General features: G+C 39.2%; 1 protein-coding gene across 1 annotated transcript in view; it reads right to left on the bottom strand.

The window, feature by feature from the left end:
- SCD5 (stearoyl-CoA desaturase 5) overlaps window positions 1–15,408 on the bottom strand; it is a 177,138-nt gene that overhangs the window by 37,815 nt on the left and 123,915 nt on the right. Inside the window, exon 3 of the mRNA XM_007999058.3 lies at window positions 14,323–14,528. Coding sequence (XP_007997249.2) covers window positions 14,323–14,528 — 206 coding nt within the window. The remainder of the gene's footprint in view (window positions 1–14,322; window positions 14,529–15,408) is intronic.

Here is a 15,408-nt window from a genome sequence, read left to right on the forward strand (position 1 = left end):
ACTAAAAAGACAAGAAGAGCTGTTTTCTCTGACGCATAAACCAATAATAATAGATTGAATTCTTTAGAACATGAATAACGATTGAATAAAAATCTTTTATAGTACTGTTGATTACTGGGTGATGCCCTGGAGCTAGAGCTATAAACTTTTCTTGAAAGTCTCTTTATTTTAAGAAAATGTCCAGGGTACATTAAAAGATTACTCTCTACATAGCCTAGAAAGAGAACCAGGAATTGACAATATCTAAATATTAGTGAAAATGGTATCTACTTGCATAAAAATCTCTTTTGTAAAATTTAACCTTGCTTTAACTTCTACATAAATACTTAAATGTTGCATAAAAACTAGCTAGGTTTTCTCCTTAGCTTTGGCAGTAAAGTAGCATTTTACTAAAGAAAGAACAATTTAGCGCAAACATATACTGTTCTTCTTTTGACTTGGTTAATCAAGGCTATGGGAAGCCAAGATTTAGAATTCAAGTCCAGAATCCAGGTACCACCATCTATATGACAGTTACTGAAAGGATAAGAGACAATGTGTGTAAAGACATATGTAAGTACATAGTAAGCAGTTAATAAATAGCAACTATAGCAATCTAGGGGAAAATAAATAAATATATTTTTAAAATAATAGCTATTATTGGCTACTGAAGTGAATCAAAGATGCATGAGGATGCCTTTATTGCCATCAACAAGTTAATACTTTACAAACAGCAGTCCCAGAATCCATTGACACCTGTTTACTAACATGTTTACCACACTAGTGAGTGAAGTACTCAGGTTCCAGAAATTTGAGCAACTGTCTCCTCAGCTTGCCAGGGGAATTTCTTGCACATAGAAATGGGATGGTCAAAGTGGGGAAAGAAAAATGACTGCTAATGCAGTTGGTGTATTTTTATACACACACACACACACACACACACACACACACAAGCAAATTCTCCTAAAGTTCTAGTAGGAAAAGTACCTCTTACAGAGGCAAAAAAAAAGGACATTTTGACTTGGAAAATTTTTAAAAGTCATAAAAAGCTATTGAATTATGTACCACACTGATTTTTCCCCCACCCAATATTTTAACCACTACATTAGGGAAATTTTGGTGTTGATGCTGTAACCTCAGTATTGAATCATCTCTGTCTTGTATCCCAGAATATAATTCAGCTGTTTGGCTACTATAGTCATGTCTCTTTAGAAAGGTCAAAAGTGTAATAAAAATAGTTAAAGGATATTTTACCTTTTCCATTTACTTTTAACAAAAGGTATCAAATTAAACACAGCTCACACCTCTTTAGTTGATACCAAGTTCTTGAAACTGGAAGATTCAGAATTTTAATTTTTACCTACTACAGCTGGAGGCAGGGAGAATCATTCAACGAAAAAAAATAATTTGTTCTCAAATTTTTTTGTTTGTTTGTTTAACAGTAGCTTTCATTTTCAGGGACACTCTCAAAATTTTTGCAGAGCCAGGATAAGATGTAGTGGTTTGAGGTGAGGGCAGAGTAACAGACTCCAGGGCTCAAGCTGTTAACCAAAGATGTACTGCCTCTCAAAAATGGAAGTTAAGGTTCAAGGAGAGGAAATATTTACATTCACAAGGAATGTTTGAAAAGAATAAATCAAAGCAGGATGATGAAGTAAGGAGAGAATATAAGAGGACAAAATTCCTCACTTCCCCACCAAAAACAACAACAAAAAGAGTCTTGCTGAGGGATAGGTTAAATAGCTTTTGTTCTCTTATAAAACTGTGAGAGAAGAAGAACATCATGGCATTAAGAACACAGTGTGATACATGAGGCAAAGTGTCTCCACGCAGAGAAGGGGACAAAAAAAGGAACAAAGCTGTCTGGCAGGTGAAAAGACAAAGACTATAGGGAGAGAAAGAGGCAAATAGACAAGAGGGAGTGAACCAAAAAACAGATCAATGGAGGCCGAGACGGGCGGATCGCGAGGTCAGGAGATCGAGACCATCCTGGCTATCACGGTGAAACCCCGTCCCTACTGAAAATACAAAAAAATTAGCCGGGCGCGGTGGTGGGCGCCTGTAGTCCCAGCTACTCGGGAGGCTGAGGCAGGAGAATGGCGTGAACCCGGGAGGCGGAGCTTGCAGTGAGCTGAGATCCGGCCACTGTACTCCAGCCTGGGCGGCAGAGCGAGACTCCTTCTCAAAAAAAAAAAAAAAAAAAAAAAAAAAACAGATCAATGGAACGGAGATTGAGTAACAGGAGAGATTGAATGGGGAGGAGCAAAGGTATCTGTAGAGAGAGGGGCCCAGTCAGGCAGTGGGCAGATGTGTGCTGGAGTTTCCTCTTCCCACATTCCCAGACCCAAATTGGGGAGCTCTAGAAAGATAGGGCAAGCACTCTCCAGAATCTTATTCTTTTTTTCACTGTTCAATCTCGAGCATCTAACATTGCCTGGCATATTTGTCAAATGAATAAGTGACACATGTAGAAAAGAGAAAGAAGCTGAATCAGCTGAGAAAATGCCACATGCCTCATGGCATCTGTTATTAAACTGTGAGTTGGCAGAAAGGATACCAAAGAACTGAGCTCTGCTTATAGCATGGCCAAGTGATGCTTACCTTAGGGCCAAGTTTGGTTTCCCTGTTGCAGGACCAGTAAAGAACCTGAGTAAAACAGGCAGTCACCAAACCCAGGGTAACTGAGTAGTAAGGGAGTGGCTGAACGTGATTGTACTTAAAAGCCCCTGTCTCCATATCTCTCCCCAAATTCCAAACACATGTTTAGATGTTTGAACATCTTATCATCTAGGGTCTCTCCTTGGAGATGATTTCTACAGAGTTTTTCACAAAATACAAATAACCAACCAAGGCTTTGAATGTGCTCAACATCACTAACATCTAGGGAGGAATTGTTCTATTAACTTAGCAACAAGTAGAGGGGTCTTCACGGCAAATGGACTCAGAACAAAAAGAGACTCCCCAAAGCCCTACATAAAACCATGATCAAAGAGCAATGGATTCAGTCAAGGGAGATGGAGTCAGGTTGGTTGCAAATCCCCAGACGATTCATCCCACTTCATTGAGAATCCCTAAAGTGGAAGATGAAGGTGGGGTAGAGAAGCAAAGATGAGTCAAATATTGTCTTGTCTAACCACCCTGCCCTGGATAGATATATGGTGCTCAAAATGGAAAAATATACTTAGGGGTTAGACAGACATGGTTACATAAAGTTTAAAAAAAAAAAAAAAAAAAAGGAAAGTATCAATTTCCAGTGTTTGGTTCCACATGAAGAGCTCAGAAGTTGCCACTCATTCTAACAAGAAGTAAAATGCTGAACAAACTGAAAAAAAGTCAGCAACTCTTACATTAGTAAGAGATGTGAGATTACAGGGAAAACCACTGTTCCCAAAACTGGACAGACAGGTAGATACAGAGAATCACAACATAGGGAGCAGAAACCTTCACAGGAACTAGTGGTGTGTTAGGAGAACCTGACCTTAATTGATGAATTGCTGGAGGCTAGGTGTGGAAAAGTCTGAAGGTTAAAATCACCAAGGGGGATCTAGTCATAGGGAGTCCTCCATGCTTTTGTGACTTTTCCTTCCAGGAGCTTGACCAGGTTCTCAGAGTAAATATCAGAAAAAGAAATTCCCTTGTATTTCCACCAGGAGGAGGGGAAAAGAACCACTTCGACATACACTAGAGTATTCTGTTCTTAACAAGATCTACCTTCAGGAGAAACTAGTAGGCCAGAGCCTGACCTGCTGGGGTTTTACTTACAGCCTAACCAACCTGGGGGAGGGAAAATACCCAACTCCAGCCCATTCTAGCCATCTTGTTCCACCTAAATGAGGAGAGAAGAAATTAAGAAACACTTGTGAAGTTCACAGTCTAGAGGCATAACTTCATTAACCAACTGAGACCTAATCACAGGGCTCTAGTATGCATCTCCTCCCCCGACACACCTCCCACCACACTACTGAAGACCTACATACAGCAGTTCCTTTTACTCAGGACATCATGTCCAGATATCAAGAAAAAATTACATGGCATAATAAAAGGCAAAAACCCAAGCAAAACAAAACACAGCTTGAAGAGACACAGCAAGGACCTTGGAATTGTCACACAGGAATTTAAAATAACTATGATTAACGTGCTAAGGTCTGTAATGGATACAGTAGTTAGCATGCAAGAACATATGGGCAATATAAGCAGAGAGATGAAAATCCTAAGACAGAACCACAAAGAAATGATAAAGAGATAAAAAATACTGTAACAGAAGTGAAAAATACCTTTGATAGGTTTATAAGTAGACTGGACATGGTTGAGGAAAGAATCTGAGTTTGAGGAAATATGAATAGAAACTTCCAAAACTAAAAATCAATGAGAAGAAATACTCAAATAAAACCACAAACGGCAGAAAAAGAATAAAAGACAAAAATAGAAAAAAGGAAAAATTGCAACAAATAGAAATAGTAACAAATATGGTAAATATCAATTGAATGGAATAGTAACAAATATGGTAAATATCAACTGGATGGAATATCAATTCCATATCAATTGATATGGTAAATATCAATTCCATATCAATTGATATGGTAAATATCAATTCCATATCAATTGATATGGTAAATATCAATTGGATGGAAATATCAATTTATTTCCACCAATAAAAACTTTGACCATCAATGGTCTAAATGTATCCATTAAAAGACAGAGACTATCAGAGTGGATCAAAAAACAAGACCCAACTATATGTTGTCTACAAGAAACTGACCCACTTTAAATATAAAGATACATACCGATTAAAACTAAATGAATGGAGAAAGATATACCATTCTTATAATAATCAAAAGAAGGTAGGAGTACCTATATTAATTTCAGACAGAGCAGACTTCAAAACAAAAAAAGTTATCAGGGATAGAGAGACATTACATAATGATATAGGGGTTAATTCTCCAAGAAGACATAATGATCCTTAATATGTATGCACCTAACTACAGAGTGTCAAAATATGCGAAGCAAAAACTGATAAAACTGCAAGGAGTCATAGATGAATCCATAATTATAAATGGAGATATCAACAGCCTGCTATTAGAAACAAACAGATCCAGCAGGTAGAAAATCAGCAAGGACACAGTTAAATTCAACAACATCATCAATCTACAGGATATAACTGACATCTATAGGCTACTTCATCCAGCAATAGCAGAATATGCATTCTGCTCAAGCTCACATAGAACATTCACCAAGATAGAACACATTCTGGGCCATAAAAAACACCTTAACAAATTTAAAAGAATAGAAATTATACAATGTTTACTCTCAGACCACAATGGAATTAAACCAGAAATCAATAATAAAAGACAACTGGAGGCTGGGTGCAGTGGCTTACACCTGTTATCCCAGCACTTTGGGAAGCCAAGGTGGACGGATCACCTGAGATCAGGAGTTCAAAACCAGCGTAGCCAACAGAGTGAAACCCTGTCTCTACTAAAAACACAAAAGTGAGCCATGCGTGGTGGTGTGCTCCTGTAATCCCTGCTACTCAGGAAGCTGAGGCAGGAGGATCACTTGAACCTGGGAGGCCGAGGTTGCAGTGAGCTGAGATTGTACCACTGCACTCCAGCCTGGGTAACAGAGCGAGACTCTGTCTCAAAAAAAAAAAAAAAAAAAAAGACTACTGGAAAACCCCAAAATACATGGAAATCAAACAACACACTTCTAAATAACACACGGGCCAAGAGGAAAATTTACAGCATAACTACGTAGGTTAGGAAAAAAACATCTAAAATCAATTAACTAAGCTTCCACCTTAGGAAACTAAAAAAAAGAAGAGCAAATTAAATCCAAAGTAAGAAGAAGAAAATAAATAAAAATTAGAGCAGAGAACAATGAAATTACAAACAGGAAATCAATTTTAAAAATAAATGAAACAAAACACTGGTTCTTTGAATCAATTAATAAAATTGATAAGCCTCTAGTCAGACTAAGAAAAAAGAGGTAGGGCACAAATTACTAATATCATAAGCGAAAGAGGGGACACCCCTACAGATCCCATGGATACTAAAAGGATAATAAAGAAATAGTATGAACAACTCTGTGCCCACAAAATTGATAACCTAGATGAAATGGACCAAATCATTGAAAGGCACAATCTACCAAAACTCACACAAGAAAAAATAGACAATCTAAATAGGCCTATATTTATTAAGTATATTGAATCAATAATTAATACCCTTCCAAAATAGACAGAACCAGGCCAGGATAGGTTCATTGGTGAATTTGACCACATATTTAATTCTCTATGATAATTGGTATAATTTCTAAAAGAGAAACTCTCTTTTTTAGAAAATAAAAGCAGAGGAAATACTTCCTAATTCATTCTATGAAGTATCACCATAATACCCAAACAAGACAAAGATATTATAAGAAAAGAAAACAACAAACCAATATTTTTCATGAGCCAGATGCTAAAAATCTTCAACAAAATGTTAGCAAATTAAATCCAACAACGTATAAAAAGAATTATACACTCCAACTAAGTTAGATTTATACTCGGTATGCAAGGCTGGTTAAAAATTTGAAAGTCAAACAAACAAACAAACAAAAACACCAAAATTTGAAAGTCAGTTAATGTCATCTACCACATCACAGGCTAAAGAAGAGAAATCACATGATCATATCAATAGATGCAGGAAAAGCATCTGACAAAATGCAACACCCATTCATGATAAAATCTCTCAGTAAATTCTCAATGATAAAGAATATTTACAAAAAATATACAGCTAATGTCATAATGGTGAGAGACTATATGCTTTTCCCCTAAGATGAGGAACAAAGTAAGGATGTACCCTCTTATCATTCCCTTTTGACATTATATGGAAGTCCTACCTAATGCAATAAGGTAAGAAAAGGAAGTAAAAGGTACACTGATTGGGAAGGAAGAAATAAAACTGTCTTTGTTTGCAGATGTCATGATTGTCTTTGTAGAAAATCTGAAAGAATTGAAAATAAAAAACCATTCCTATAACTAATAAGCTATTATAATAAGGTTGCCAGATACAAGGTTAATATACAATAGTCGATTTGCTTTCCCAGATACCAGCAATGAATGAGTGGCATTTGAAATTAAAAACACAATACCATTTACATTAGCACCATAAAAATGAAACAAGTGTAAATCTAACAAAACATGTACAAGATCTGTATGAGGAAAATCATAAAACACTGATGAAAGAAATCAAAGAAGAACTAAATAGATGAAGAGTTATCCCATGCTCATAAATAGGAAGACTCAATATTATCAATGTCTGCTTTTCTCAACTTTATCTATATTCAATGCAATTCCAACCAAAATCCCAGCAAGTTATTCTGCAGAGACTGACAAACTGATTGCAAGGTTTATACATGGAGGCAAAAGACTCAAAATAGCCAACACAATATTGAAGGAGCAGAACAAAGTTGGAAGACTGACACTACTTGACTTCAGGACTTATAATGAAGCGAAAGTAATCAAGACAGTGTGGTACTGGCACAAGAACAGACTAATTGATCAATGGATTATAACAGAGAGCCTAGAAACAGACCCACATAAATATAGTCAACTGATCTTTGACAAAGGAACTAAGGGAATACAAAGAAGAAAAGGTAGTCTTTTTAACAAATGGTGCTGGAACAACTGGACATTTGCGTGCAAAAAAAAATGAATTCAAACACAGACTTCACACACCTCACAAAAAGTGACTCAAAATGTATCATAATTCTAAATGTAAGACACAAAACTGCAAAACTTCTAGAAGATAACATAGAAAATCTAGATGACTCTAGGTTTGACAATGACTTTTCTATATGACATCAAAGGGCATGATTCATGAGAGAAAGAATTCATAATCTGTACATCTTAAAATTTAAAATTTCTACTTTGCAAAAGATACTGTCAAGACAACAAAAGGACAAGCCACAGACAGGAATAAAATATTTGCAGAAGACATATTTGATAAAAGACTGTTATCCAAAATATACAAAGAACTCTGAAAACTTAACAATAAGAAAGTCATCTGATTTAAAAAAAAAAAATGACAGGACCAAAGATCTTGACAAACATCTTACTAAAGAAAATATATAGATGGAACAATAAGCGTATGTCATCAGGGAAATACAAACTAAAACAACATTGAGATACCACTACATATTAATTACAATGGCCAAAATCCAGAACACAGACAACAACAAATGTTGGCAAGGTTTTGGAGCAACAGAAATTCTCATTCATTGCTGCTGGGAATGCAAAACGATACAGCCACTTTGGAAGACAATTTGGCTGTTTCTTACAAAACTAAAAATATTCTGACTGTACAACCCCACAATTGTGTTCCTTGGTATTTACCCAAAGGAGCTGAAAACTTATGTCTACACAAAAACCTGCACATGGATGTTTACTGTAGCTTTATTATTACCAAACTGGGAAGCAACCAAGATATCCTCCACTGGGTGAATGGATAAATAAACTTCAATAGATCTAGACCACATTTTGGTCATTATTCAGCACTAAAAAGAAATGAGCCATGAAATCATGAAAAGACATGGAGGAAGCACAAATACATATTGCTAAGTGAAAGAAGCCAATCTGAAAAGGCTACATACAGTATGATTCTAACTATATGACATTCTGGAAAAAGCAAAACTATAGAGAGAGTGGAAAGATTAGTGGTTGTCAGGGCTTGGGGCAAGGGAGTGATGAACAGACAGAGAACAGAGGATTTTTAGGCAGTGAAAATACTCGGTATGATACTACAATCGTGGATACATTTGTCATTATACATTTGTCCAAACCCATGGACTATACACCACCAACAGTGAATCCTCATGGAAACCATGGACTTTGGGTGACAGCGATGTGTCAATGTAGGTTCAACAGATGTAACAAATATTCACTCTGGTAAGGAACGCTGATAATGAGAGAGGCTATGCATGTGTGTGGGCAGGAGGTACATGGGATATCTCTGAACCTTCCTCTCAATTTTGTTAAATTGAACCTAAAACTGCTCTTTAAAAAAATGAGCCTTTAAAAACAACAAAAAAGAGGGTATCACTGAGAGATGTGATGCTCATTCTTGGGAGGCAGGAGAGAGGACTAGTGGTAACAGACTAGGGGACGAATTGAGGTGAAACAGGCCTCAAAAAGATTCTAGATATTCGAGTGCCTTTCTTCTTGGAATGGCAATATTTACACATTTTGATCTCTTCCCAAGGCACCAGGACAGAAGTGATTTGCTCTTTTGAACCATTCCATCCATTTTCTCTCAGTTTATCTCATCACCATGGCAATGAGGCAAGGACCTTGTTTTTATGTGTCTGGACTAGCATCCTCCCTGGTTACTTTAAAAAGGCATGACAGTGTTTACATGTAACCTCTAGAGGAATGTCTTCCCTAAAATGGGAACTCAATGGAATAAGCAAAGCATTAGGAGAAACAGTCTTTGGATTTTATCTTCATTTTGCCATCTGAGAAAGATGATTTGAGACTCTAGTTTCTGTTCATTAATGGAGACAGGCAGGCTACCCACTTGGTTCACAAAATATGACTGAGGAATATGAGATGACTAATTGCTTTGCTTAAGGCAGAACAACTGTGTGGCTATGGCAGAGACTGCTAATTGTTCACCCCTTATCTATTCACCCTTCCTTCCTTAGAAACAAAACCAAGATTTTATTCAAGGGTCCAATGTATTAACCAAGACAATACATTCCCTGTTTTCCTTGGGTGCAGATATGGTCAATGAGAGACACGTGGATAGGTTGTATCTTCTAGGAAGACTCCTTAAAGGCGACCGACTCAACTCAGCAATGTGTTCCCTTTGGCCTCCCTGATTCCCCTTCTGGTTGGAGCTTTAGTGATCAGTTTGCACCATGAAATGACACTGAGAATGAAAGTCCCCTGCTAAGGATGGTAGAGCAAAACGATAAAGGAATCCCAGTTCTCTACTGACCCTGCAGTGCTGCCATGTCCTCCCGGGACTGCCTGTCTCCAGAATTCTTTTATATATAAGAGAAATAACCTTCTGTCTCGTTTAACCCAAACACAATTCTTGATGGATCCACGCTCAACCTTATGAATGGCTCACTGATAGGTTCACCCCAACATTTGCAGGGTTCAGGCCAGGAGTATAGGTGGAAATCCCCAGCCTGTGGTTCATTCCTTTTCCTTTCCCCTTTTGCTCTGTCCCATTAGGTGGATATCTGAGCTCACACTTTGAAGCTTAAGTCCCTGTGCTAACATTGCCCCTTGGCCACTCTTCAGGCCTAGGCTCTATGTATGTCCTGTTGGGAGGACGCATCCCAGGAGGAGGCAGCTATAGGCTCTAGAAGTGAGCTCAGAGCATTTAGGCAGGAATGGAGGACCCTAGGAATCCAGGGTATGGCCCAGAAGTCAAGGAAGGTTTAGGCAGGTGGCATGTTCCTTTGGCCCTGTGATCTCCTCACTTTGTGGAAAGAAGTGTGGCCCTTTAAGTCATAAGACCTAGGACAGGGGCCCTAGTTGTCAGAGCCTAGAGGCAATACCACTGGCTTCTCTCCCTTGCACCTCCTAATGGCTGCCTTTACACAATTTACACATTGACAGTGCAGCAAAATGTGGTTTAGTCCAGTTAACTACTTGTTATGATAGCCTTGGTAAGATTATCTTTTAGGGTCTGGAAGTATAGTTTGAAATGTGTTGTTTTCCTGCTCCTACCTTCTCTCTTCCATAAGACAGTACAATGGAAAGCTGATTAAGAATGACTGTCTGCCAGGCTTTTCTTTAGTAAGTTGTTATTAGGATGGCTCAGCAAAAGTTTATCAATCAACTACAGTATCAGTGTGAGTGTCCTAAGTGGACTGAAGGAGGAGTCTCCAAATCCTCAGTCTCTATCACCTGTTTGAGTAAACTCTCCAAGAGGCACTTAGCTGATTGATCTGCACAAGCATTGCACCCTGGGAGTGCGGTAGAGTCAGCTATGAATTCTGATTGCCTCCAACTGGAATAGGGATGGTTCCTCTAGGAAAATCATACAGGAGCAGGTGGAGATTCAGCCCACGAGAAGTGTGCCACTGAAATGACCCAAGTCTGGGCCCCAAATGCAGCTGGACACCTTTTTCTGTTACTTAGGAAGCTCTCCACTCAGCCCAGGGTAGCAAGAACTGAGATCTGCTGTGACAGTGCCTGACACCAGGATCCACCCCTTCAGCTCATATCCTCACATATAATGATTTCAGTTCCTGTGAGGACTCTCTCTTCTCCACCGCCTAACTGACAGGACCGGTAGAGCCAGCTTCACAAACATGAAAATATCTGAACAGTTGACTGCCTCTGTGTATGTTGGAAACTTTCTTCATTTAGTTCAGTGATTCTAAACCTTATTTTGGATTACAGATCTCTATGTTCTCTACGCTGTATAATTACCAGAGGACTTCAGTGCTCACCCACACATCTGAGGACTGCTGGAGCCCCTTTCAAACAGTAAAGTATAATCACAAGAACATTGAGTGTATAATCTAAGACTCATGTACTTCTCGCTTCATCTTTCTATCTACATTTCACTAGTTAGCTCACAGGATGTATTACACAAACACACACATACATATTAGGACTTTTTGACATCTTAAAAACCTTTCTGGCTGGGGAAAGCCTGGCCTTCCTGGGCCTAGGCAATTCTTAGAGATAATAAAGGGTCCCGCCAGGAGCATGCCTTTAACATGCAAACTACATGATGCAGAGCCATATCTCCCCTGTTTGGCCTGTACTCTCAAAGAGCAGTATTCCTCTACCTTAATCATTCTGGGGCTAGACCAGGCAACTAGGGGTGACCTCTATAGTTTAGAACGTGTTCTAAATTTTAGGCTGTATCCTTAGCACTGATTCCCAGCAGGAGCTCAATGATATATGTGACATGATGATATGAATGAATGGTTTCTGATAGCCAAAGCCTCCTTTAGTCACTGAACTGGTGATGAAAGATGTTCTCAGATGACTATTCAGGGAACTTGCTGAAATAGTCTTTGTTCTTCTTCCTGCATTTAGAAATAGTCTTTAGACATATGTGTTGCCAGTACACACATAATGAATCAGATTACATTTTTTTATGAGAAAAGATGAAAAAAGTCTTCCATTTTTATGGTCAGAGAAACCCAGACTATTATACCCGGCTCATTTCTCATTAATAAAACAGAAAATCTTTTGCCTTCTCATCTGAACTCTTCAAATTAATCTAAGGTCTGATTGTCCCAAAGCATTACTAATTATATAGCAACATCATTTGTATCACAGAATTGGAAATGATGTACATAGCTAACCAGAGTGATGGTTAAATAAACTATGACATGCTCAACTGATGGAATCTTCTGCAGCCTTCGAAAGTGGTGTCTACAATACAGTCTGAGGTTAAGAGTGAAACATAAAATTACATATGTGATATGACTGCCATCATGCAACACATATGAAATAGAAAGAGATACTACTGAATATTAATAGTGTCTATCTGTTAAGACTGTGAATGATTTTCTTTCTACTTCTCTGAATTTTTCAGCTTTTTCTCTAATGACCTTTAATATTTTACACTTACAATGAAAATCAACATCAATAAATCATTGAATTGTTAATTGAAAACATCTTGTTGGCTGGGCGCGGTGGCTCATGGCTGTAATCCCAGCACTTTGGGAGGCCAAGGAGGGCGGATCACTTGAGGTCACGAGTTCAAGACCAGCCTGGCCAATATGGTGAAACCCCGTCTCTACTAAAAATACAAAAATTAGCCAGGCATGGTGGTGCATGCCTGTAGTCCCAGCTACTCGGGATCCTGAAGCAGGAGAATCGCTTGAACTCAGGAGGCAGAGGTTGCAGTGAGCCAAGATCACACCACTGCACTGCAGCCTGGGTGACAGAGCAAGACTCCATTTCCAGAAAAAAAAAAAAAAAAAAAAAACTACATCTTGTTATTTTCTGCTTTAAAACTTGATACTGGGTATTTTCACCTAAAAGAGCTGAATTGATACTGGGTGTTTTCACCTAAAAGAGCTGTATTGAGATGTACAGAGAAAATCCTACAGTGAAACCAACAGAAAGCAGTGATGGAAACACAGAGAATTCTCTAGTCAAGCAACTGCCTGTGTAATAATAATAATCGCTGACATTCACTAAGCTCTTCCTATATGCCAGGCATCTTCCACACATTTTTAAAACATCTTCATAAAAGCTGTACGAGATAGGTATTACTGTTACTCCCATTTTTATAGATGAAGCTGAGACTTAGAGTGGTTAATTCATTGCTAGTAAGTGGAGGAGTCAGAGACTTTGATTCCAGCAGTCTGTCTCCATGGTCTGCCAGTTTCTCACTATGTCTACTGCTCCCCTCCGTGTAAAAGGAGAGGCTTTGGGGGAAAAGAGCACAGTCCTAAGCCATTCTTCCTTTCACGCAAAGATTCTTGTGTTGAACAAAGGCATGGCCTCCATGTCTATTTTCAGACTGAAAAGGAGATTCTGTTTAGGTAAGTCCTCGGACGACTCCTACCCATCAGTGGAGACGGTCACTAGTAACCGCTTATTCAACATGTTGTCTCAAGGCTCTAATTAGAGCGTGGTTCACATGTTGCCCATCTTTGCACATAAATCTATTGCTTTAGGTGCTAAAAGCTCATCATAGCCAAACTTTGCAGACCCAGACCAACCTGAGAACAAAGGTCGCTCTCTACTTGCCAGCACGGTTATAGGCACTCTTTCTTCATGTGCTTATAGAAAGCAGTTTCATCTTGCAAATGCTGGCCATGCTCAGCCGACACCATCAGGGCATATGAGTGCTTTGAGGCCCTCTGTTGAGTGGTCTCATTTTTTCTGCACAGAAACCTACTAGTGTAACATTTCCATGAGTGATGGGTAGGGGAGAGGTTTCACTGCAAGAGAATTTCAGAACAGGAGTAGGATACCTGGAGACAGTCCAGTCCTTTTGGAGTCAAGTAGAGTCAAGTGTGTCACTAAAATGAAGCAAGTCCCTCTTCTGCTACTCCAGAGAATCATGAATGGGGCAGTGGGGAAACACAGAAACAAATTCCATGAAATCAGCCATGCAAGATTAGTCTGAAGGTGATGACACTGGGCTTAAAGGAAATCCATTACAAATGAAACTTAAAACTCAAAACAAATGTGCCAATGGGCAAAATTTAATGAGCAAAAGGAAATTAATAAATGGAGATAAATCTTATAAATATGGCCAAATTGTTAGGGCAAATGCTTGAGAAGAATGCTATGGGGTTATGAGTCCACCTCATTGTGCTGTTTCTATGTCCTGGCCCCTGAGGGACAGCTCTCTGTCATGCCCATTCACTTACTTTCTCTGGATCCGGACCACAGGATCAGCAAGCAGGTCAGTGACGTCAAGCTTTCTCCCCTTCTCAATAACATCCGGATGCTTGCGAACAAACAGCCACCCGATATGGGAGAAGAAGAAGCCCCGGCGGGCATTGTGGGGGTCAGCATCCGTCTCTGAGTACTTGTGGTGGGCTCGGTGGTCCCTGGACCACTCGAAGATGTCATTCTGCAGAGAGAATGAGAGCCTGAGTGAAGAGAGGAACCGCACCGCCGGGCGTCCTCCTGGGAATCTTCCCAGCCTCCCCTCCGCCACCAGTCCTCACTGCTGGTTTCACATTCCTCCTATCTTCAACCCACAGTTCCTCAACCTCAAGTTCAATCCCCTGTGGTCTGGAGTGGTTTTCATCAGAACAAGAGTAAATCTTCACTTAGCAGGGATCTCAGCTTATGTGTGGGACGTACCCACTGCAGGAAGTTCAGGCTTGTTGGGTGAATTAGTGCAGAGACCTGAAGGAAACTCTGGTGGGGGTGACTGAAGTCTCCTAGATCATTTGTGTCAAGAAAAGAGAGATCTTTTTTTATGGTTGCACCGTATTCCATGGTGTAAATATACCACATTTTCTTTATCCAGTCTATCACTGATGGACATTTAGGATGATTCCATGTTGCTATTGTGAATAGTGCTGCAGTGAACATACATGTGCCTATGTCTTTATAATAGAATGATTTATATTCCTTCAAGCATATACCCAGTAATAGGATTGCTGGGTTGAACTGTAGTTCTGTCGAGATCTTTGCAGGGACATGGATGGAGCTGGGGGTCATTATCCTTAGCAAACTAATGCAGGAACCCAAATACCACTGTTCTCACAAGTGGGAGCTAAATGATGAGAACACACGGACCCATGGGGAAAAACACATACTGGGGCTATCAAGGGTGGAGGGTGGGAGGAGGGAAAAGATCAGGAAAAATATCCAATGGGTACTAGGCGTAATACCTGGGTGGTGAAATAATCTGTACAACACACCCCCATGACACATATTTACCTATGTAACAAACCTGCACATGTACCCCTGAAGTTAAAAAATTTTTTAAATGAGGGAGA

The sequence above is a fragment of the Chlorocebus sabaeus genome, chromosome 7 (assembly GCF_047675955.1).
Source record: "Chlorocebus sabaeus isolate Y175 chromosome 7, mChlSab1.0.hap1, whole genome shotgun sequence".
Taxonomy (NCBI): Eukaryota; Metazoa; Chordata; class Mammalia; order Primates; family Cercopithecidae; genus Chlorocebus; species Chlorocebus sabaeus.